Below are 24,953 nucleotides of genomic sequence, written 5' to 3'. Positions count from 1 at the left end.
CAAGCAATCAACTCGTATTTTGTAATACTTTTTATACAGTAGTTTAGAAATCATTTATCAATTTAAAATTGTTAACAGAAAATATTCTTCCCAAGCATAACAATCTTTTTAAAAACATTGATTATATAGCGTTGAAAGTATAAATGAAATAATTTTCATTCCTCTTGAAATATTCTCAACCGCGTACGAATACATGGAATTAATCTTCATGTATATCAAAACAAATACACAGTTCCTAGAATATAAATGCTTGTGACAAAGGTCGATCGAGCAAAATAAGAGGAAAATTGAATTGAAATCGTGTTCTAGCCGGTATCAATGAAATACGTAACCCTTCCCCTTGGAGATTCAGGGGGTAAATAAGAGGCACCGAACGAATATCGTGCTTTCAGTCTGCGTACAGCGTGCTGTAACGTGAATCTGCATATTCTTAAACGTTCTTTTATATTTGTACAATACTCGTGTATTCAGATTTGAAAGAGAACCAACGAATTCGAAAAACATGCGTGGGTGTATAGTTTGTCAAAAGTAAAAGACTGTGTATGACATTATCCTAAGATCAAAATGGATAAATTATTGTTTTTGGTGACACTTTGCTGTTTAGTGGGATTTATACGCTGCAATTTAACCAGTTCAAATATTGAACGGTAATTAATTACTTTGGGTTTAATTCTTCCGCTAATTTTTAAATAAAAAATAATCAAATGTAGCAAAGGGGGTAGATCTACGTTGCTGGGATCTACGGTTCGTCTTAGAGAGCGTAGATTTATAGCCTTCAATCACCACGTGTCAATCTAGCCTCTAATAAAATTTCATTTGAATAAAGAAAATTCTACTGCACTATGTCCTTATAATCATGCTAATTTCTAGCGACTGAAAAATGGATAAATAATTTGAAAACCATACCAATTCTGCTCTATTTTCAGGGGATACGTATTTACAATACCTAACAGGCTTTTAGCTGGTGAAACTGTAAGTGGATGCCTGTCTTTGCACAATTTAGAGCCTCCAGCGCATGTTCTTCTGGAACTATTATCTCAGCCATCAGAACAGGGTGTATTGTCTAGTACTGACACCGTCTTAACGACAGGTAAATAGCGGTATATTTGTAAAAGTAAAAAGAGAAGAAAATTCAATAAGGAAGAAGAGATGCTTTGTTACAAAATTTAATCATTATACCAACAACTTTTCAATTCTTCATAATCGAATGTAGACCTTTGACCACTCTAATCTTACATACAACAAACTGTTCTTTGAATTTTATTTCCTTAATAGATATTTCTGCAATGTTCCTACAAATACACGATATTGCATTCATTTTATTTCTGAATTTAGATTCATTTATTTATCGTCTGTATTGCGCGAAAAAGTATCTTATCGCCGGAATAGAATGATGACCTTTTCTGCTTTTATTTGTTTATCTTAAATTGCTGTTTAATGATTGTAAGTACACTCTCGTTGCTGCAATAACTGATAAATACAGTCGGTCACAAAAATAATTTTAAATATTATGCTCCGTATTTGAAATGAATTATGCTACATTGCAGTACATTTATCCGTAGCCGATTACTTTTGAAAATTCATCTTCCCTCGTTCTTTCTTCTCTTCACCTCCTTCCCGTTCGCCAGTCATTTTTGCGTCGCGTCGGGCTCTTTAAACAAATCGTAAATTGAAATTGTCGCTACTTCCTGCGAGGGAACTGAATTGGTCTATCACCCTCTCTGGAGAGGAAATAACCAATTGTTGAAATACATGGGAAACCCAATTATATTATTATGCACGGGGTGAACAACGAACATTGGCCGTTTAGCTTGATCAAGGTGCAACTTGAACAAATAATATCCGATACATCGTTAAAAAAATCTGAAGACAATCTTAAAGTAAACTTAAGTAAACTCGAAGTGACTGGAAGTACTGATTTTAAAAAAAACCACTAATTGGATATACGTTTGTTAATTTTCTATGGAAGGGCTTTCGATTGCAAAAGGTCAAAATAAAACATTGTATGGAAGCATCGGTGTTGTTTTGAGATTCGTTTGATAGAAATATTCTTTGTAACCACTAACTGCGTATGTAGGAATAACAATTAGCTAAATTGACGCTCGGTTGGAAGAGCGTTCTTGGTAGCAATTTATCGATTAAGGGCATGCTTTTGTCCGAATGCAGTTATGTCAATAGATTGCAAAGGGACGATTGCTTTGATGTCAAACGCTAATACGAAAATAAATAACGATGTCATTAAAGTTGATTAATAATATTACATTTTTATATTTTGAAACAGGTATAGAAACATGTTTGGAACTGATGATACCGACGCCACAAGACACAACCGTCTTTCTTCGACTGACGATTAAATTCGAGAAACATCCCGAATATGTAGTGAATGTAATGAAAATGATGGAAATTCAGCAGAATTCTCTGATCACTTTTGTGGAAACTGATAAACCAATTTATAAACCTGGTCAAGATGTTAATATTAGAATTCTTATGCTTAAACATGATTTGAAGCCTTGGAAAAAACCGGTGAGAAATTGATTACCTCTAAATGCTTTTAGTATTTAAGCTTTATCGTTCCTGTACGAAATAAATCGTTCACAGATTTCAAAAGTATGGATTGAAACTCCGGCGGAAGTGAGAGTGGCACAATGGTCAAACGTGAGCACGGAGAACGGGATGGTACAGTTGGCATTTCCTTTGTCGTCAGAACCACGCTGGGTAAAATTCAAATCTCATAAATTTGTTAAGATATAAATTAGATGCTTTATACATTAATGTTCTGTTAATTAATTTCGAATTATACTTGTGTAATATATGGATAAGTTATCAAGCTGTTAAATTATATAGAAGAATTGTTTATAACAGGGAATGTGGAAGATTAAAGTGGAGAAATATTCAAACCCTCAGCTGATTCACACTACTACATTCGAAGTAACTAAATACGTTCTACCAAGATTCCAAATATCAATAACTTCCCCGAAATATGTACTTGCGGATGCAGAGAACGTTACATGGAACATCTGTGTCAAGTATTGTTACTGTTACTTATCTCTTATCATAAGACTTTTCAAATATTCTGAGAATTAACCCTTTCGTTATTAAAATAAAATTTCGTTTTATCATTGGCAGATATTAGAATCATCAGTGATACTTAATAAAAAAGAAAAATAATGTACAAATATTTTTCAATCAGTTTCCAGTAACGAAAGGATTAATTAAAGAATTAATTTTACAGTATTAACTAACCGTTAATCACACACTAGGAATTGGTGGGGTTGAATATCTATGTTTTCAGTTTGAGCATAATACATTTGTTCGGCTTTCCAATTGTGTATTGATTCGAGGAAGGCTCAAGAACGAATGAATAATGATCGCGCTTCGATGCGATAATTCCTGTGTTTACCTGAAAGGATTATCCCTTTCTCGAGCGCGATATCAAACAAAACAATTAACCATAGATTTTCAAACAGTATTATACTACAGTCAGTAAATACAATTATTACTGCTTCTACATTTGTAATTTGACAATAACAAAATATTACAGATATAGCTACAATAAACCCGTAAAAGGTACTCTGCTGTTAAAATTAACACCGGACATACGTCATTGGCGAATAACGTATAACGTTACCGAAATACGTTACAAAACGGAAGTAAGCGATATATCCTTTCTTTTTTTCTCCGTCATCTTGACACGAGGTTACTCAACGGAGATATGAATTGTTCAGATGGATTCACCAGACGGATGTACAAAATTTGCAATTTCTGGATCGATTCTTAATTTGCCACGATGGAGCGTAGACCCGGAAAACATTATTCTAATAGCGAATTTCACAGAAGCCGGTACCGGAGTAGTAGAAACTATGATCAATTGGACGCCAGTGAAGCACGAGGCCTTAAAAATCGAATTCGCCCAATACATGCCTAAATACTTTAAGCTGGATTTACCTTACCATGGAAAGGTGAATATTTTCTATAGTTTATCAATCTTTGCAGTTGTAATTTCTATTGTTTTCTATTGTTTATTAGACGACCGATACAAGATTGTATAAAGCCTCTCAATTCTTCTTTGTATGACAGGAAATACGCCTCTCCTTTTTTTATTGTGTTACGTTTAACTTAAAAATGCTAGATTTCAAAAATACTCGGAACCCTAAAAAGAAGTTTATTAAATTTTATGATTGCAAAGGATTGATCAACTCGTGCGAAATTTTATAATTCGATCTAATAATTTGTTTATTATTATTCAATAGTTACGAGTTCTGCGACAAGACAATACCCCAGCTCCGACCGAAAAGATTCAGTTTTGCTTAAAAGTCCGTAGAAAACACAGATTGTACCATGACGTGGTCGAATGCCGTGATTTTACATCGTCCGCCGATGGTTTCATTGATTTCATTGTACCACCTCAACACAAGAACGTCATTTTGTTAAGTTTCGTTGCCACCGCCGTTGATTATTCAATGAAATATTATGCGCCCGAGAATCGATGGAAAGTAAGTATTATTTGAAAATTTCAAAAATTTCTCTCGCTCCTACCTTGACCCCTACCTACTTACGCTAATTGGTTCACCCTGTACGTCTATCATTTTCGTAGGTATTTATGAATCAACCTTCGGCGCATATCAACGTGAATCCATGGTACTCCCCATCTGATAGTTACTTGGCTGTGGCAAGAGGAAGTCAGCCCATCGTATGTGGAGAAAAATATTCCTTCAACGTCATGTATACGATACCCCCGGACACGGAAGTCAACGAATCCATTTTATTCCATTATTCTATCAATTCGAAAGGCGATATCTTGATATATGGACACGTGAAGCACAAGCCCGGTCGTGATACCATATTAAACTACTCTGAGTTTCGCAATTTATTGGGTAGCCTTGAATCTTCGGAAAATAAAACCGATCAAGATCCCATTGTACACAGGTAAATTTTACCAATTGGTTTATGATCCCAAAAATTTTCAAGCCTTAAGATTTTAATATTCTAAAACTCCAACACTTGATTCTGCTAATGAAAGTCCTGGACCACCCCCCCAAAAAAATCCCACTTACACCGATGACCCCATTAATTAACATGTATCAATACAATTCTTTTTAATCAGATTCCCATTAAGCGTGAAAGTAACATCAAGCATGGCACCAATATCCGAACTGTTACTCTATTACGTGCGATCTGATGGTGAAATCGTGGCTGCGACATACACGATCGAGGTTGGTCATTGTTTCGAGAACAAGGTGAAAACTGCGTGGCACACCGACGTTCAAACACCAGGATCGACGACTCAGTACCACGTGGAAGCAGCACCATGGTCACTGTGTGCGATTTCGGCTATCGACGAATCGACACTTTTCTTGAGTGGATTGAAATCCAACTTGATTAATGCCGCTCAGACATTCGAACGATTGAAAATGTATCATCCAACCTCGGATCTTCGTGAGAATTGGATGCAGACTAATTGCGAAAGTATGTTTACCACTAATGCAATAGCGCAACTAAGGGGGATCAGAAGGATCGGTTGACCTCCCTATTCAAGAAATAAGTACCTTCTTTTTTTTTAGATGAAGAAAATTAGACTTAGTATTATCATGATGTTAATGAGGTATGCAAAAGTTTGTTTGACCCCCCTATCGGATAATTATGGTTGCGCAACTACACCAATGTTTACGGTGTCGATGCGACGATATGGTATAACTAAATGTTAGGTCTGAATTGTATTAGTGTCGGCACCTAATGAAGAGTTCGCTCATCTGCCACTTCCTGCGGTACAACGGGGTCTAGGATGGCTTCGAAAAAGGCGTTCGAATACTTACCACAGATCGGTTGATTATGTTAATGCCATGCAAGCCTTCAATGTAAGACATTTTCGCAGCAATATTCATTAATAACCATAGTGGCGACTTGTTCATAAAAGCTGTAGTCCCTTCAAATGTCACCTCTACTTTCACTATTTCTCCTATAACATATTCGTCCCACAGAAATTTGAAAAAAAAGAAGATATTGCAGAATATTAAGTCATTACATGAAAAAATTACTTCTAATATTTCTTGTAAATTTTATTCTCTTTCTGATAGGATTTCGGAGTGGTTGTGATGAGCAATCTCGTACAAAAAGCACGACCTTGTTCAGTAGGATTCTCAGAACAGTTGTATGTATCCAACAGTATGAGGATGATGACAATGGATAGAACTGGCAAGTACCTACATATTAACTTTAATTAATGGAAAACAATTGAAAAATATTATTTTTAATGGCATTGCTATTATATTATTAATTAATATAATTAATACTATTAATTATACTATTAAGGTAATATTAAGTTGATGATTTTTAATAATAAAATTTCTTACTTTTCCAGTGATCGATTCCGCGGTTGCGGCTGCAGCAATGGATCCAGGGGTAGAATACGTTGACGAAAGTTTCGATCAGACGCCCACACTTAGATCATATTTTCCTGAAACATGGTTATGGGAATTAGTGCCTACTGGGTATGACTATAAACTACTCTTTAACGCCAATGCCTGTTACTTAAGCAATTTTATGTTGAAATGTTAAATATCCACATAATAAATTATTTTCACAGGAAAGAAGGTAAAGTGACGATAGAACGTACACTCCCAGACACGATCACCGATTGGGTCAGTTACACAGCGTGCATATCACCGATCCATGGGCTGGGAATAGCACCACCAACCACCATAACAGCATTTCAGTCGTTCTTCCTCGACTATAGTTTGCCGTACAGTGTGAAACGTGGAGAAATGTTTCGTATGAAAGTCTCTCTCTTCAATTACATGCAGCATAGCTTACCTGTAATTAATGAACTATGTAAATGAATCACAGCTATCCTAATAAATAACAATAATTTCTAAGTGGATCTGACACACAGGTGAAGATCAAGCTGGAAAATATATCAGGGGTAGATTTGCATTTGTCGCACCCGACAGCATCGTTTTGCGTGAAACCAAGGGACAGTGTTGTCCACGAATACGTGCTAAGACCACGAGTTATTGGGGAAGTTAACATAACAGTTTCCGCTTCCGTAGACACTGACTATTTTGATCCCTGTGGACCTCAAACTTTGGTATTTACACGGTAATTATGGGCTAACTTAGCATGCTGGTCAAACTATTAACCCTTTGACTGCAAAAGACGTATATTTACCCTCATAATTTGAAATGAAAATAATTTGCTTGTTTTCAAAGGGTTAAACGATAACGATGTTGATGTAATTATCTTTTTATCATTCTTTTTTTTTAAGGGACACAATTGTGAAACCAATTCTAATTCTGCCTGAAGGTTTCCCAGTGGAAGAAACGAAAACGATGTTAGTTTGTCCGACGGACTTCAATGATGATTCCACATTCATGTGGGAAGTGAGGTTCCCCGAGGATGTGGTACCTGACAGTGGGAGAGCGTATGTAACATTGGTAGGGGACGTTTTAGGACCGGCACTCGAGAATCTGGATAAACTCGTGAGGGTACCAACGGGCTGTGGTGAACAAACTATGCTTCTGTTCGTACCAAATTTTCACGTGTTACGATATCTGGATGTTCTTGAAATCAAAGTTCCTGCGCTACGGGAGAGAGCGATCAAAAATATGGAAGAAGGTACTAAAGTAACTAATCATTCATTATTATAAATTAAATTGCAACTGCCTTCCACTACCATATTTTTAGACTTCCAAATTTTCAGCTTCCCTATCTCCCCTTAAAATTTTTGTTAATATTTTTATGATTGTTAATTACTATGATTTCCCGCCAAACACAGGATATCAAAAAGAGCTAACCTTTAGAAAACCGGATGGCTCGTATTCGTCGTTCTCTACCAGTGCAAGTTCCATATGGTTAACCGCATTCGTGTTGAAGTCCTTTGGTCAGGCTCGAAGCTACATCCACATCGACGAGCCTGATCTTGAGATGACCGCGTATTGGATTGTGAGAAAACAATTGGAGAACGGTTGCTTCCCTATTATAGGCACGGTTTTTCACAAACAGATGAAGGTCCGTGAAGAATAAGCAGAAAACTGAAATATGGGGTTATTCAGGGGAGGACTGGGACTTAAATTTTTACGGAAAGATCACTGAATTCCTAAATTCTTGAACTCCTGATGATCAGTCCTCCCCTGGGATCATTCCATCCTGAATCAATTATCACAGAATCTCTAACACCGATATCAGGGATTAGGTTGGAAATTTATTTATATTGCAGGGTGCACTTCAAGATGATGGTTCATCAGCAGCATTAACAGCCTACATTGTGATATCTTTGCTCAAATCTCGAGTTCCATTGCCAGCGTCTCTTATCAGTAACAGCTTCCGCTGTCTGGAAAAAATAATGGATAATAGCAACGACGATCTTTACACTACGATTCTCACCACCTATGCAGTAGCACTGTCGGAACATCCATTTGCTAATGCCAGCGTGCAGACGCTGATGGACCTCGCCACTCGTTACAATGTACTAGAATTCAGATATTTCTCACTGGTAGAAAAAAACCACTTAGATTAATTATTTTCTCATTAATTCAAGGGTTTGATTTGGTGGGAGGACAAAACAAGGCCGTCGATGAGCCTGAGCATCGAAATGACATCTTACGTGATTCTCACGTTAGTCAAGTTAGGCGGAACTGAGAATCTGCTTGAAGCTTTGAAGGCTGTACGTTGGTTATCGAAACAAAGAAACGCCAAGGGTGGATTCATATCCACGCAGGACACGATTCTCGGTTTAGAGGCACTTGCCGAATATGCTATGACTATAAGCACTAAAAATACTGATTTATCCGTTTTGGTGACCGCTAAGGAAATAGACGTTGTGCACAGATTGTACAATGAAAATCGTATGCTTCTCAAACAAATTCATCTACCCGTTTTACCTACGATCGTTGAAGTCTTTGCTGAGGGCAAGGGTTGTATTTTAGTCCAGGTAAGACGCGTACTCTTCTTTTACTTATATTTCAACGTATTTTACGAATTATCCTTGCCCAATTTTAGACTAATATTAGGTACAACGTTCCACATACAACCGGTTCAGATGCTTTCGATCTCACGGTGGCTGCCAGTTCTGATGCCTATGCAAACGAGTGTTCCATACAGGATATTACAATTTGTGCACGATATAAATTAGCAGACGGGGAAAGCAACATGGCCTTACTCGAAATTGGAATGATCAGTGGTTATGTACCTGATCGAGAGAGCTTGCAGTCGTTGTTACAACCAACATCAAGTAAATTCACGATATTCTAAATAATAATAAAAAGTATTAGGTCGATCAGACAGTTGAGGAACTTCCTCTTCTTCGTGTACAAATAGAATGTGATCCTGATTTTTCTAATTAAAAATCAATTAATAATAATTAAAATAATAATTGAAAATAATGTATAAATAACAGGAGTGAAACGTTTCGAGGAGGATAACGATATGGTTTCTATTTACTTTGATAAATTGACTAGTCAAAAGAATTGCATCTCCTTCAAGATAATAAGGGAGAACGTCGTCGATCGTCTTGAGCCAGCTAATGTCAAGCTTTACGATTACTATCAACAAGAGCTTATGGTGTCCAGCGTAAATATCTAAGAATTAAGAATCAGAAAGTTATAAAGCAATGATTGTAACAAATATAAATTCTTCCAGAGCTATAAAATCGCTTCGATGTGTGGCAGTGCGGAACCAATTGATGAAAAACCGGCAAAAAATTTAACATTCCAATTAAGCGCGATAAGATTACCAACAAAAGATGTATTAAATTCTTCTTTCGTTGTTATGAAACACGAACTGGATGTTCCCGAAGGAATGGAAGGACCAGTACCGGTTTACGTGAAACCGAATACGATTGATTATAAAATGGAGACTACTATAGCTACCAATGGGGTGCCTGAATTGACGCCAACACTTGGAACCGAAGATCAAACTGTGCAATGGGGAGAACAGGAACCTGTACAGGTATAATTGATAATAATATTTAAAAGAGAATTTTAATTATCTAAATATATCTACATATAATTACCTATAACTATCACAAAACGTTGCACCGAAGAAGTTCTTTCTATATTGTCAATTCCAAGAATTTTCCACTTCTACAGCCTCGTAATCTGCAATGTAACGAGAATTTACTGTATTTTTTTTATAATGAAAATTAAATTAGACGATCTCTTACAGGAGGAATTTGACAGTCAGATAAAGAATACCACGGACATCGAGACGGACGTTTGGTGTAAGTGAATGTATTTTACAATCTACAACAGTTACACGTACAATCAGTGTTTATTTTTCGTTTCTTATTTACCGTTACATTTTTAATTTAGCGCCAACGGGAGCGGAACAGTTTTGTCCTATATGCATGGACAAGATTCCGTCAGACATCAGGAATATTTATTGTTCGGCAAGTAGCGTGGTTAAAGTGGCTATTAGACGACTGCGTAAAGCAAGAATGTTGTTGGATCTTCATGCATCCCGTGAGGTTCAACGGCTTCGTGCCACAGTCGAGTTCACTTTAAGCTCGAATTGTTCCTGTTCACCATTAGATACTCGTACGTATTTCCATTAATACACATCGATAATTAAACCACCATACCGATACACCTATGACACGTACGTTTTACAATATTCTCGTATAAAAAAATATCTTCTTGCAGCCGGAAGTCTAGCGTTAATCATAAACAAGGATAACGACTTTCTCGCATCCGGGGATCACAAACAGACACTGAACGACTCGTTTTACATATACGGATTGCCCCCAATTAGCGGTGTGCCCTGTACAGTGGCAGAGGCACGATCTACCTGTTCGAATGAAGAAAAGGTTCAATGCACATAGATATTAGGATCTCCCGGTCTATGGTTGAACTGATCGGATCTTGCGACCTTTAACCCTTTCGGTAACAAGTGTCAACCGGCATGACTGATGACTATAATTACCTATATTCAAATTAAATATGTATTTCTACTGAACAATTTTTTTTTTATTACACACTGAATGCAGAAGACACTACAAATTTCTCAATTTCTTAAAGTAGTAAACGAAAAGTTTAGATTGGAAAATAAATAATTACAATTTGTAATTATAAATAACTCACCATACCGAAGGGATTAAACTTCACAAAATCATGAATAGATTGGCAAGCGATGAGCAGCGGCTGATGTACCATTCTTGCATTCTCGCCTGAAACGATTGAAATTCTTTTTTTAATGAAAATAAATTGCTCCGATACAGATTCTCTGCTTGCAGAGATCAATTCATTAAACCATTACTAAAAAAAAAGTACTCATTGCTTACCAATTTACTCGCAAACATTCGAAACCAAACACTTGGATTTGCGAACGAATGTTTACAGCGATAAGAGAGTGTGATCAAATTTTCTCAAAACTTTGATGGAAAATTGACCTCGCTCCTGTGTGTGTTCGTGTGTGAGAATATATATGTATGTATGTGTGGGTGAATATCACGATATTTTTCGTCTAACTTCGCCGCGAGGTATATACATAATTCCTCTGTTTCTTTATCTACAAGTATGTCAATCAGTTTATTGTGAATAATCATAGAATAAGCCAACGCGTGTGTAGCGCACATAAGAACATATGTAATTTCTCATCAACGTCGCTATAGTTATTAAGGAATGATTTCTCTCTGTTTTTTTAATTAATTAATCGATTGAACTATGAATAAAGCTTTCGACGTATTAAATTGGTTAATTTATTCTGTGTTTTTTTTTTTATTATATCATATATATATATATATATTTATATATTGACAAGTGAACACGCAAGGAAGCGAATATCGGTTTCTGTTACATATCTATTTATTATCTTTTTCATCTGATCTGCTACTGAAATAATTATTACAAATTAACAATCACTTCTCGAACTTTAGCTACATTATATATTATTCTCTTACAGCGGACTGTACGGTTATCTATTTACTTTATTTCATTAACGTACTAAGAGTGTTGTCGTTTAATGCTGATCGGATTAAAACATAGTTCTGAACATCTACGGATCGTGTTTTCTTTTCGTACAATGTTCGTTTATCTTCTTTTTTTTTTGTTCATTTTTTTTACTTTTTTTAATTATTCGTACTATCTACTACGAACACCCATGTTTATTGTTTTGTCAGCATTAAATATCTAAACAGTATCAACTGCGGAAGTGTAGCATTATTTCTATTATCATTTGTAAACGGTAAGATGCAGTTTCCTCGAAATAAATAAAAGATTATTTATATTGTACGCTACGAAACCTGCTGGTCGCTAAAAAAGAAACGTAAAATCTAATTGCCATCAGGAATAAAAGGAACGTCGAAGAAGAATGTTTAGAGAAATTGGCAGTAGCGTTTTCAGTTCAGTCGATAGAGAGTTTTAAAAGTATTCGATACAAGTCAGGTATCTCGTATTCGCCTACGGAAACGTTCGTTTCGAAAAAAGTGTAGTACAATACCGAGCATGATAAGCTTTCCTCGGGAAACCGACTATACTCGATACTGCATACCACAAGTTGTACTAATAAATAACGCGATACAATAGAGATTATAAAATCTTAGTCGCGAGCGTTTAACTTAAAGAAACGAGACGAATGTGATTAATAATACTTTGTTTTACAGTGAGATACTTATCAGTATCTGATATCTAAAGTTTGTTATTCAATGCGCTGAAGGTGTATAATATTTGCCAATGTAAAAGAAAAACCATCGTACCATCCATTTTTCGCCGCTCTGGGACACACATACACGTTTACTTTAATATTTACCGATACTGGAACAGCATTGCCCAGGCAGAACGCAAATACTGGGACGAAATGTTGACCCAATACTCTTCATAGCAAATACTCGAACAATAGTAAATGCACACATTTTAACAATTCTGTAACAGTATGATACAATGCTTAATATTAATATAAAAAATCATAGCGATACAAAAGATTTGATATGTCGTATCGATATACAATTCAGATGTTGATCTGTGAATCATTCTAACAGATAAATCTATGATGTTTGTATCAATTACAAATACTATTTCCTAGAATGAAAAATAAAAGATCGATGTATATGGAAGAAAATTATTAGTGTAATATAGGGGACACCATGTGAATCTCATACAAAATGTTTAATACAATGTAAATGACTCGTGAAACACTCCTGAAAAAAGCGACAATAAAATAGTAATACTGTAGTATAGGCAATATAGTATTATATCAATATTAGGTGAAAGATACAGATGGAATAATCGAGCCAATATAAAAACTTATTCTAAAATAAGTTCTACCTGGGCAGTAATATTTATATAATATTTACGTTGAATTTTGTCATACCAACTGGCATCACTGGTTGACAGATTTTTACTATCAGAAAATGTGTTCACAGTGAACATTATGCCAAGTAAAACACAAAAGTAATAATAAAATAAAGATATCTGTGCTTGTGCGTTTCATACATAAAAATGAAAAACAGAAAACACAGGAAAAATGAATTAACTACATGTAAAATAACAATATATTAAGACAAAAGCTCTATATTAAATTATGCGCGGATTTTGTTATCTTCTTTCCTTCTTTTTTTTTTTTTTTTATGAAAATATAAAATATTAAATTGTTCCTAAGATACTTCAAAATCAGTCAGCTTTCCCGTAGTACTGGCAAGCATCGGGCATTAATAACAAAACATCAATTCAAACTAAACTAACTAAAAGTTGAAATGATGTGTATGTGTTTATATTAATCTACTACTTTATTTTAATTTATAAATATATTATTTAAATCTTACTATTTTTAATTATCAATTACACATACAATACCACCAGACTCTAACTGAAAAATTAAGATAAAGTTTTCTTGCACCAATTTAATAGGTATATATTACTTATATAATATTATGTGTACATCATAACACCAGCTAAATTATTGTATATTAAGGATGGATTTAATATAGAGCTCGTCTTTCCTACACAATCAATAATAAAACTAATAATTGTATTAACGAATTTACGTAAACAATTTACTCTTTCAATCTAACCTCTTTGCACCGTAATGCAAAGAAGTCAGTCAGTCTATACTGATTTCGAGTTACCGAATATACGTTCATAAAGGTACATGTATACGATCACCGTGTAAAAATCGTCAATCTATTTGACGACGTAAAGACATTATTGATCATGCCCAATAATGCGTGTTACGACTGCCGAAACATTCGTTAATGTAATTCAGATGCATCAGACATAGAGGAACTTACGTGAACACCGGTATTAAAACGGTTAATAGATTTTAGGAGCCGAACGATCATTAATGGGACCACTGGTTTTTCTTAAAGAGGTACCTTTTCGTATCTGATCCATCAGAGAGTCCCTCACTTGTAAAGGATCCATAATAGGTACACGATTGCCCATTATGCGTCTCACGCTCGCTGATCTACTTGTTGTATTATTACCTTGTAAAGTTTGCTGTTGTTGCGCTAATTTAGCATTTAAAGTTTCAAGAAAACCAGACGGTGTTTTGGTATTTTTATTACTTATCTGTTGTTCGACAGAGTGTTTCCTTGCTGATTTAGGACTGTTACTCGTGTTGTTACCAGTTGTGGTATTATTATTACCCGTGCTATTAATAAGCTTAGCACTGAGAACAGCCATAAAACTTTGACCTACCCCACCCGGACCTTGCCCTTGAATGTTAACACTCGTGCTGATTCCAGTCACTTGCGTGGTGGTATTCGAACCACGCTCTTGAGAAGCTGAACGAATGGCCGCACATGAACGTTCAACATTCGTTCGAGTAACTTGTAATACAGCATTGTGTTGTAACGTAGTAGATGTATTGTTATGCGACTGTGTCTGTCCTGTAGCTTTCCGTAAAAGAGAAGGGCTAGCAGGAGTATGACGCAGTTCTGTGAGAGTCCTTACTGTTTCTGAGACCGAGATAGATCTACCATACAAAATAAATATTTCACGTGTTATTTAGGTATTTTGTTTCGATAAAAGTCATATGAAATTGCCTCTTACCGTTGAGGAGTAGGGCTGGCCGTTGGTGAAGAACCTTCTAATAAAAATGCTGGTGGCGGAGGAAGATTTTCAACCTCGTCGCAAGTATTATCAGTACGTTCATCATTAGAAGTTGATGAAGGATTATTAAATGTGGCAGTTATAATAGTAGATGTACGTCTTGTTGGCGGAGGAGGTTTGATCGCTTGCTGCATCGATCCTCTTCGAATCATCAAAGTAGATGCAGCACCAGGTACATTCCAATTATTCTCATTTTGATTTTGAAGCGAATGTGAATGGGGTATAGTGGTTTGACTTCCATACCCACTACTAGATTCAACGCTGGATTCTGATGTTTGACTTCCGCCATCTTTTTCCGTAACTTCAGTCTACAAATATTCATTTTTAAATCAAAACTTAACCTGTGAAATTTAATTATATACAGTCATTCAAGTTTCGACGTATACCTTCTCAGTTCCTGGTGTTGATAGCGATGCAGGAGGTGGTGGTAACGGTAACTGCATTTCTTGAGCACGGCTTGCGGCTAAATTTGCCAATTCGTGCATATTCACATACATTGGCTGTTGAAGTTGATGGGTTGCTAATTCTGCGTTAAGTTATAACGTTATGTATTATTCCTTAAATATCAAAGTATTAAACAAAGAATAATAGGAACCTTTTGCTAAGTGTGCTGGCAATGGTAATTTAGGTTTGCCTCGAGGACTTCCGGGAGGTTCATTCTTCATTGGAACCGTAGGTCGTTCTAAACTGGAACATCTGTTCGGTATAGGAGGACGATTACTACCATTATTCCTACGCAGTTGTACTCTAGATGCTTGATTAGAGGAAGAACATGAAGAGGAAGAAGAAACTGGAGAAGCAGGTTGACTATGACAACAGCCACTAACATCCGGAGCTTGGAATGTATAGACACTGAGTGCTGGTCTTTGATGGCCTTTTTCATAAGCTGTAATAAAAAAACATATTAATAAAAAAAAAATCGTATTATTCTTAAATACAAAATTCAACCTTTTAATCATCTTACCAGAAGAAATAGTATGGGGTCGTTCGTTGACTGTGTTCTGATTCTGCCTATCATATTGAACTGACGTTTCCTGCAAGTCAGGCCAAGTAGCAGTAGTTACAGGTCTTGTTGTAGTACAACCAGTATTTTTATTAGTTTGAGAAGACACATTTGATACCTACGACAACACAATTTATCTTTAACAACATAACAACAAAAACATTCGTATTTGATTGATCAATGCTCTGTTTAGTGTTGCAAATAGAACAAAAAATCGTGAAATGCTAGCAGGCAGCTATATTCTAGCAACCTTACCTGATGTTCAGAAATTGGCTGTGTATAGAGTGTGTCCTGAGAAGTGAAGCCAGAGTCACGGGAACTACCGTTTGCCAAGTGGCGGAGCGTCATCATACCGCTGATGCTGGAGGGCCTGACACCGGCAGGCTACAACGAGTACAACATCGACTACCACATACACTAAGCCGATGCCAAATGGCATTCATGCTGTATAATCTACGAGCAACTACTTGCTTCAAACAGCTAGAGTGCATATACAGTGAAACTAATGGTGCCATGCATCATAAAAGCTAATATTTTTAGTACAATAACTAAGCGGAAAGAATGAAAATTTTAAGTTTCAATATCATCGTGATTGGGGAAAATTTTCACCTGAGAAAGTGATCTATGCCAAGGATGTCCAGATGGGCTTGGATGACTTTTGCAAGACCCACTGCTGCTACTTGTTAAAGAACTGATTGAACACATTGAACTTTTCCGTGATCCAAGAGATAGAGAAGGACTTGAAGGAGGAGTAGCAAGCGACCATTGTGTAACATCGCAACCTTTTATATCTGTTATCACTTGCTCTGATGCGGGTGGCAAATGATGCGGAGAAGCTGCGTGTCGTTGTAATTGATCAGAAACTTCTTGAAGATGTGTGAGTTCCATTAACATTGCAATTTCTTCATCCTAAGTATTTTTTGTATACATACATTGTTAATGTTATCATTGAAAAAATTAATTTTATTCATTATCTAATGAATTCTACTAACAAGTACAGGTTTTAAAAATCTAGCAAGAAGACAATATCGGCCTCTTTCTTCGAGTAGAGCTGCTCGAACAGCTCTTCTTTCAGTTTCTTCTAAGCTTAAACGTTTTTCTTGAACCACAGCAGCGGAAGATTCCAACATTCGATTTAATTCAATGTCCCCTGATAATGGACCATGACACTGAGTCTGTCCTTGTAAATGTTGACTTTTACGCGCTTTTTTCTTTTGCAAACGTAACGTATCAGTAGATCGTTTTCTTAACTCTGCTTTTGCTTTTTTGTATTCTGAAATTATAGTTTTAAGCATAATAAATATATACGTGAAAAATATGTTCAAACTGTACAATGATGAAAATGAATTATTTTACTGACCTTTGGCATGTTCCTTATCTAAGTTTATTAAAGATTTTTTCCAATCTTCTAATTTCTCTTGAAGAGGTAATACCAAGCAATCCATTATAGCACTAATAAAAAGTTTGTCAAATAAAACAGCAATAATGAACAACTCTAAATTATTAGAGCGTGATGCAAGACAGTTACCTGGTAAATGATTTCATACGTGTTTCTACTGCTTTATGCCTAAGGCATATCCGTGTCAAAGCAGTACCAATTTCTTTTGTGGCACCTTGATTATAAAAATTGGTTAATTTTTAACTAAATACATTATTTGTTTAATATAGAAAATAGGATTTAAAAATAATTAATGTACTTTACAGATTAATTTGAAAATATATATTTACAATATAATATAAAAAGAATGCATACAGTGATTTTTAACAAATATAGAAAATAAGATAAACAGCGGATTACCTCTTGCATTAGTTGCAGCATCAGCAATTTTTTGAAATGTTTCAAGATATGCAGACACAGCCAAAATAGCAGCCCTAAAATAACATTATATCATTAAATCTGATTGCGTTGTTTGTTTCTTTTACAAATTAGTTTATTAATAATATAATTAACAAATACAATTAGAACAATTATTACCTTAAGCATGAATGTAGTTTTGTTGCTTTTGAAATTAAATCCTCCCATAATGGAGCCCCATTCTAGAAACAAAAATTTTGTCATAACTTTTTATTTACAAAAACAATCATCATACATTTCTAATATTTGATATTACATAAATATTACTGTCGAGTTATCTATGTTTTAAACGTAACTCTTATACTATACAAATGTTATAGAATACATTGATAACATTAATGTAATCATGTACGCCTACCTATCTTTTGAGATTAGATAATTTTATAAACCATGAAACTACATTGATTATAATACTAGACCACTCTATAACTACGATACTAAGTAACATGACAATTGATGAATAAATTATTATTAAAATACTTATTACAAATAACATATAATTTATTGTATAGGATACTCTAAAAATTCGTATTTACATGTTGCATGTTATTGGAGCAAAAGGTACATATGTAATCTTTATTCTTATATGGAAAGTAAAAAATATTTCGACGCTCCATCGCAAAACTAGAGCAAGTATGAGTTAACTTTCTTCATCATATAGAAAAGAATATCGAAGAAATCTGTTATTTTTTCGTTTACAATGACTTCACAATATTTACGAAATCTGTGTTAAGGATACTGTGCATCGACAATGCGTCTTTGCTTGCATCATTACCTGTGCAAAGATACGAAACATACAAAAATGATGAACAGCAAAAAACGCAGTCGCTTCTGAAAATAAATATCGAATACTGATAGCGTCGACGTTACTTACCTTCATGTCAGTTATAATCTGTTGAAAAAGGCCACCCAAAGCACTGCACTCCCTTTCAATTGTTGCATCCATCTTTCTGACTATTCGAAATTTATTCGTCTTACTTGGCCCCAATAAAGTTCTTCCGCATCAGAGTTGGAGAGAAGTTCACTTCGTGTAATCCATGTAAAAATGTAATGAATTTTCGTACGAATATCGGCGATTCGGACAATTCGCCATTTTCGTAACAAGAGATTATAGTTTGAAGTAACCCACTCAGGAATACAATGAAGTATCTTTACGTGAACTAGATTTTTATTATACGTTCCAGTCGAACTTGAGTGAATCGATTGAAGAATCAAACAATCACTATCGAAGTTTTAGAAATAGTTGCACTGATTTGAAATCACAACAACGATTAGTTCCATAAAGAAAGACTGTAAACACTAGGGACGGGTTTTACGACAGAATGTATTCATTCTGACGAATATGACTTACGTCTGCGTCAATTGTTTTCGTTGCAATACCTGAATATCGCTGCCCCCTACAACGACCCCGTTCTAGAACTTTAAATCGAGGATTCGGGGTATATCTAATCGTTATTCAGGGTAACGGCTCTCTTTACCCCTCCGACACGATCACTTCCGGAGTGTTGACTATTGAAAGAGGACATCCTGCATCTTTACCCGCTCATTCTGATTGGTTATTCACCATAGGTATGGGGAAATGTTTGCCATATGTAGATTCTTATCTGCAGTTATTGTTCCTAGATCAAGAGATCTCTCATTTTAAAAGTGGTTTTCTAAAAAGAGAAAATTTACGTATTTTACGAGCGAAGAAGAAAATCATTTAAGAGAAACTAAAACTATGAGTCTTATAATTAAGTATAACGAATCGTTCTACGATGTTTTATGGAAATATTTCATGGAATTAGCTGAAATAACGTTTGTCATTTTTAAACTCATTGGTGCCGTTGGATTTATTGTAGTTATTTCGTATATACTTTATCACTTTCATGGTAGCTATATTTTAAATTTTCAAATTTATTTTAGTAGTTAGCTTGATTAAAATCTCATTAATTAATTGTATATTTCATCTTCTTATTATAAAACTCGCAGAAATATTTTAAAAATTTTAAATTTCAGAACGCCGCCATACAAAATTCGCTAGCGAATCCAAAGAATATTTTGAAAAGTTGCAAGTCATTAAAAATTTTAATCGTTCTTTTACTCGATGCCAAAGCATAATCAGTCATAAAGAAATGTTTAATGCCTTAGAATATGCAGCTGATGTACATAAAATTATATTTTACATTAAAGATTATAATCAAAATTTATACAAATATGTTACTTTTAAATAACATTTCTGGAATTAATATATAGCAATCTTTTGACTTTAATATGTAATATGTTTATGAAATATTTATATGATACTTTTAGAAATGTTCTAACAAAGCTTATGCATTAAAATGCATTGACATAGTAGTTTGTTGTCCACAATTATTAAACATAAGATCTTCAGTGAACGGTTTGACACCTTTTCATCGCATTTGTTTCCAAGGGCATACATATTTAATAGCATTTATGTTAGCAAAAGGTATATGTTCAATAAAGTAATACAAATTAAATATTGATCTATAAATTTATAATAATCTATATCTATTCATTGAATTTATATAGGCGCTGATCCCTTCCTTAGTACCATCACAGGAGAAAATGCTTTATGTATGGCTGTTTATCATTTTCTTAATGATCCAACAAAGAATGATTTTTCTTGCCTAGAAATCCTTTTACAAACTGGTTAGTTATTTTGAATATGAAACTCTTTATTTGTATAATATTGATACAATTTATTTTTCTGTAGGGTGTGAATTTGGTTTAAAAAATAAATGGTATGATATTTTATTAAAAATGGCATTTAACAGTAACCATATAAAATTAGCACAGTGGTTAATTGGACATTATAAAACTTCATTAAATAAAACCTTGCGATGTTCTTCTACACCACCAGTTACAAAACATTATAAATTCAGTATGTAATTTCATATAAAACAAATATTGTAGCATTGATTTCCTTACACATAATTTAAAATTTTATACAAATTATTAATTACTTATCATTAAATTTATAATATTTACGTATAAGCAGCATTAAAATAACAATTGTAAATAATAAGAGAAATAAATGTAGTTATGAAATAGGTGTAAATTATACTAATTTATATTGTTGACTGATATCTTTTGAAGGAAGTCATTTTGAATTCTTGACATGAGACTGTATTATTTTGAAATAGGAAAATGGAATGAAATAACATTTTATATCAACTTCTATTATTAAAATATCAACTTCTCTTCAATATTCATATTCAATGGTTTAGAACACGTCAACAGATGATAAACATCAAATGCGGGGGGAATTACTTGTACTGACAGAGAAGTACCCATTCTCTGACAATTCATTACGTCATGTAACATCAAATTATCATGTAAAAATATTAATGTACTAAGTTCAACGTAACATATGTCATTACTAGGCGAAAATAAATTAAAGGTTAAACAAATTTTATTTCATACACGATGGCAAATACCGGTTTATTAGTTTTAACAAATCCTACAAAAATAACGAAATTATTACCAATAATCAAAGAGCATGTATTGAAAACTCTGTATATTCAATATCTTCCGGAAAAGAACATTTTTCTATCTCGAAATCATGCATTCACAAATTCTCAATGGAAAGTATTAAGTTCTTGTGCTCAAACCATTTCTAAAATTTATACAGACACTTCTACTATATTTCCACCACTTGATATTCGGGTGTTACTAACAAGCATAAAGAATCCTAATCTATCAATAATAAATACTAAAAAGCCTGTAGAAATAGTTATTTTTGATCAAGTTTATAGTACAAAGGAAGCTTATACATTTATACAAGATTATCTAGCTAATACTTCTATGAGCTGTAATTTTGTTACTTTTAATGATGATCAAGAAGTAGAGAAAATAAGTAATACGTGCATTAACAAGGATGGTGTTAATGAGGAAAAAATTTATAAGAATGTAGTACTTGGTGGTACATTTGATCGAATACATAATGGGCATAAAATATTTTTAACTGAAGCTGTATTACGTTGTTCAGAAAAGCTTACTGTTGGTGTAACTGATACAAATATGTTATCTGGTAAGAAATTATTACGGATAAAAATATCTAATAAGAAATAAACATGTTTCATCTAAAATGGTAAACATTTTATAGGAAAATTATTGTGGGAACTGATAGAGCCTTGTCAGACAAGGATTCTAAATCTCAAAGATTTTTTAGAAGATATTGATTCAACACTAATGTATGATGTTGTACCAATAAATGATATGTATGGTCCAACTAAATCTGACCCATCATTTGAGATGATTGTAGTTAGCGAAGAAACTAAACGTGGTGGAGATAAAGTAAATGAAATACGTGTAAAAAACAACTTAAACAAGTTAGATATACATATTATAAAACTAATATCCGATGAAAATCACAGAAACCATGAAGAAAGTAAAGTCAGTTCTAGTAATCATAGAATAAGATTGCTGGGTACAAGACTTCGTCCACCTGTATGTATTATGTGAAATCTCTCATTGTATGAAGTTATTAATTTTTAAATTATTTTCAGAAAATAGAAAATAAGTCTGTAAAACCTTACATTATTGGTTTGACTGGAGGTATAGCAAGTGGAAAGTCTTCAGTTGCTGACAAATTAGAAAAGTTAGGTGCAGGTCTTGTTAATTGTGATAAAATAGCACATGATTTATATTTACCTGGCAAAAAGTGTTTTGATGCAATAGTTGAGAACTTTGGTTCTACTATCTTAAAACCAGATGGATTTATTGATAGGAAAGTACTTGGCAATATAGTATTTAACAACAAGGTAAGATTATAATATTCAGTTTTTCTTTTATTTTGTATAATTTATATCTGAAAATAAATTTGTTTGTAGGAACAGTTAAATAAATTAAATAACATTGTTTGGCCTATCATTTTAGAAGAAGCAAAGAAACAGATAAATGATTTTTATGCAAAAGGATTTGATGTAATTGTAATGGAAGCTGCTGTACTAATTCAAGCTAATTGGCAGCATTTCTGTCATGAAATTTGGACATGTATTATTCCACAAGAGGAGGTCAGATTTTAATCTATGTATTACAGCTATGATTACATTCTATGTAAAACTATTGTTGTTTAATTCTAGGCTATAAGACGAGTAATAGAGAGAAATGGATTAACTGTAGATGATGCAAAGTTAAGAATTCAGGCTCAACCGAGCAATGTAGAACAAGTTAATGAAGCTAATGTAGTAATATGTACTTTATGGAGTCATGATATCACCCTGGAACAAGTGCAAAAAGCATGGGATGAATTAATGAAATTGTTATCTACTCAGACAAAAAATTAACGATATATTGTTAATTAGTTTTTCAGGTAGAATTCTTATTCGCATTTTGTATATAATAGTGTTTATTTTTAATAACCTGTGTATTAAGTACAAATTACATTCTACTAAGTAAATATACTTTTAATAACTTCAATCTTAAAATAATGAATACATATTTAATATTTAAGAAAGAATAAAAGACAATTTTTGAAGGGTAGAATTATATTTTTTTAAATCATGTTTCTGAACTATTTAATTTATTGGCAATGCATAAAATACATTACAACATATATACATTTATATTTCATATGAAATACTTTTATAAAATTAATAAATATATTTCATATGACAACTGTTATTTATTCATCCTACATGTAAAATGTGTTATACTATTATATAATAATATAATATTGTATTATATTACCTTGCAAATAATATATTATTACTTAAAATATTTTTATCTTCTTGTTCGTTGTAATTGTGCATTTTACCAAGTATTGTACTTATGAATGAAGAAAAATCAGCTTTTAGTTTGCTTCCACCACTTTCGATATTACATTTTACATGGGACACTTTCACAAATGTTGATGCTATATTTATTGTAAAATAACAGTATATTGTTTCAGTATGAAAATTTTCAATATCATACTCATTGATACTTACAAATAATTTTTGATATTTCAGGATTTTTTTTCTCAGGGTCATAGCAAAATATTACACAACGATCTGGACCTAATTTTATTTGATCAATAAAATAATCATATAATTGTTGTATTACTTTTAAACAATCGTTTGATTTTTCGCTATACACAAATATAACGCCATGTAAATCTTTCCTTATAGCTGGCCAACAATTTTCAAATCTAAAACATTTCCAACTCATATGTTTATATAATATTCATAAATGATTACATCGTAAATAAGACATTTGATTTTACTTAGGATCTCCACTGCAATCCCATAATTCAATATCTTTCGTAATATATTTGTTATCCACATTTATATCATTTACTTCAAATTCCAATATTCGAACTCCTTGAGTTGGATAATAATCGTAGGGTATTTCCGTCGCATCAGCTAGAAAATTAGCCATCATTGTTTTACCACTCTAAAAGATATTTTTAAAGCGATTTAAATATAAAATAACACATTAATTATCATAATAAATATTACCCTAACAGGTCCAATAACAATTATCTTTAGTGGTCGCATATTTATGCATACTTGTGTTTCATATAACTACACGAACTTCAATGTTTGGAAGCTCGTTGCCATAGCACTTAATTACTTATAGCTACATGTTTTATTAAGTAGTCAAATTTCTAAATAAGGTTTAAAGTCTGAAGTCTGAGGTATAATATGATATATAAGCTTTCATACGTATTTAATTAAATATTACAAATTATTTTGATAATGAACAATAAAAGCACAACATTTTCATAATATTGTAATTTATTAATACATTCAGATTTTAATTTGGATATGACATTACAATGTAAAAGGTTGAATACAAAACGACTGTAAGTTGTGGACTACATATAAAAGTAGACTATTTTGAAGAAGAAAAAAAAACCAAACAAAAGAACAAACATTCTTTTCTGGTAAATTATGATTTAAATTACAATTTCATTACTTCTTCACTTACAGATAGTTTTATATTGGTATGGTAATTATAACATTATACTGAATTCAATTAGGAACAGATTAATAAGAATAATAATGAATTATTTATATATTTTTTAAACATGATTCATACTAAGGTGTTAATTTATCGTAAAATACAATTA

General features: G+C 33.4%; 5 protein-coding genes across 8 annotated transcripts; 3 read left to right on the top strand and 2 right to left on the bottom strand.

The window, feature by feature from the left end:
- The first annotated feature begins 377 nt into the window (after positions 1 to 377).
- On the top strand, positions 378 to 10,966 carry LOC117607849 (murinoglobulin-1). Its single transcript, XM_034332034.2, has 25 exons — positions 378 to 647; positions 927 to 1,090; positions 2,282 to 2,523; positions 2,599 to 2,715; positions 2,863 to 3,026; positions 3,542 to 3,650; positions 3,726 to 3,959; positions 4,251 to 4,493; positions 4,595 to 4,926; positions 5,105 to 5,466; positions 5,722 to 5,855; positions 6,075 to 6,192; positions 6,359 to 6,488; positions 6,584 to 6,812; positions 6,890 to 7,095; positions 7,262 to 7,611; positions 7,772 to 8,004; positions 8,213 to 8,461; positions 8,534 to 8,926; positions 8,995 to 9,226; positions 9,392 to 9,564; positions 9,634 to 9,942; positions 10,159 to 10,213; positions 10,305 to 10,529; positions 10,635 to 10,966. The coding sequence occupies exons 1-25, from the start codon at positions 565 to 567 to the stop codon at positions 10,811 to 10,813; spliced, it is 5,265 nt and encodes a 1,754-aa protein (XP_034187925.2). The 5' UTR covers positions 378 to 564; the 3' UTR covers positions 10,814 to 10,966.
- A 201-nt stretch (positions 10,967 to 11,167) lies between these two features.
- LOC117607857 (uncharacterized) lies at positions 11,168 to 19,443 on the bottom strand. Of its 4 annotated transcripts, none has more exons than XM_034332054.2 (13): positions 18,771 to 19,443; positions 18,017 to 18,078; positions 17,840 to 17,913; positions 17,570 to 17,654; positions 17,402 to 17,493; positions 17,034 to 17,314; positions 16,651 to 16,950; positions 16,297 to 16,425; positions 16,003 to 16,072; positions 15,634 to 15,924; positions 15,425 to 15,564; positions 14,979 to 15,346; positions 11,168 to 14,901 (listed from the first exon to the last, which is right to left on the bottom strand). In XM_034332054.2, the coding sequence occupies exons 1-13, from the start codon at positions 18,840 to 18,842 to the stop codon at positions 14,238 to 14,240; spliced, it is 2,628 nt and encodes an 875-aa protein (XP_034187945.1). In that variant the 5' UTR covers positions 18,843 to 19,443; the 3' UTR covers positions 11,168 to 14,237. The 4 variants fall into 4 exon arrangements, with proteins under 4 accessions (XP_034187945.1, XP_034187937.1, XP_034187965.1 ...); XM_034332046.2 differs by having other exon boundaries at positions 16,003 to 16,159; positions 18,771 to 19,442; XM_034332074.2 differs by lacking the exon at positions 16,297 to 16,425.
- A 24-nt stretch (positions 19,444 to 19,467) lies between these two features.
- Positions 19,468 to 20,919, top strand: LOC117607887 (uncharacterized). Its single transcript, XM_076690274.1, is given in 6 exon segments — positions 19,468 to 19,551; positions 19,554 to 19,767; positions 19,895 to 20,040; positions 20,189 to 20,345; positions 20,429 to 20,548; positions 20,613 to 20,919. Coding segments are annotated over 6 exon segments (897 nt in total). The 3' UTR covers positions 20,789 to 20,919.
- Positions 20,920 to 21,144: 225 nt separating this feature from the next.
- On the top strand, positions 21,145 to 23,985 carry Ppat-Dpck (Bifunctional Phosphopantetheine adenylyltransferase - Dephospho-CoA kinase). The gene is made up of 6 exons (XM_034332087.2): positions 21,145 to 21,929; positions 22,005 to 22,348; positions 22,408 to 22,662; positions 22,732 to 22,914; positions 22,984 to 23,213; positions 23,851 to 23,985. The coding sequence occupies exons 1-5, from the start codon at positions 21,326 to 21,328 to the stop codon at positions 23,185 to 23,187; spliced, it is 1,590 nt and encodes a 529-aa protein (XP_034187978.2). The 5' UTR covers positions 21,145 to 21,325; the 3' UTR covers positions 23,188 to 23,213; positions 23,851 to 23,985.
- LOC117607893 (intraflagellar transport protein 22 homolog) lies at positions 23,460 to 24,437 on the bottom strand. Its single transcript, XM_034332126.2, has 4 exons — positions 24,340 to 24,437; positions 24,105 to 24,274; positions 23,830 to 24,029; positions 23,460 to 23,756 (listed from the first exon to the last, which is right to left on the bottom strand). Exons 1-4 carry the CDS (start codon positions 24,376 to 24,378, stop codon positions 23,587 to 23,589), a joined length of 579 nt encoding a protein of 192 aa, XP_034188017.2. The 5' UTR covers positions 24,379 to 24,437; the 3' UTR covers positions 23,460 to 23,586.
- Positions 24,438 to 24,953: the final 516 nt, after the last annotated feature.

This window comes from Osmia lignaria, chromosome 9 (assembly GCF_051020975.1).
Source record: "Osmia lignaria lignaria isolate PbOS001 chromosome 9, iyOsmLign1, whole genome shotgun sequence".
NCBI classification, from domain to species: Eukaryota; Metazoa; Arthropoda; class Insecta; order Hymenoptera; family Megachilidae; genus Osmia; species Osmia lignaria.
The sequence above is the reverse complement of the archived record's forward strand: the minus strand, read 5'-3'. Positions and strand labels throughout refer to the sequence as shown.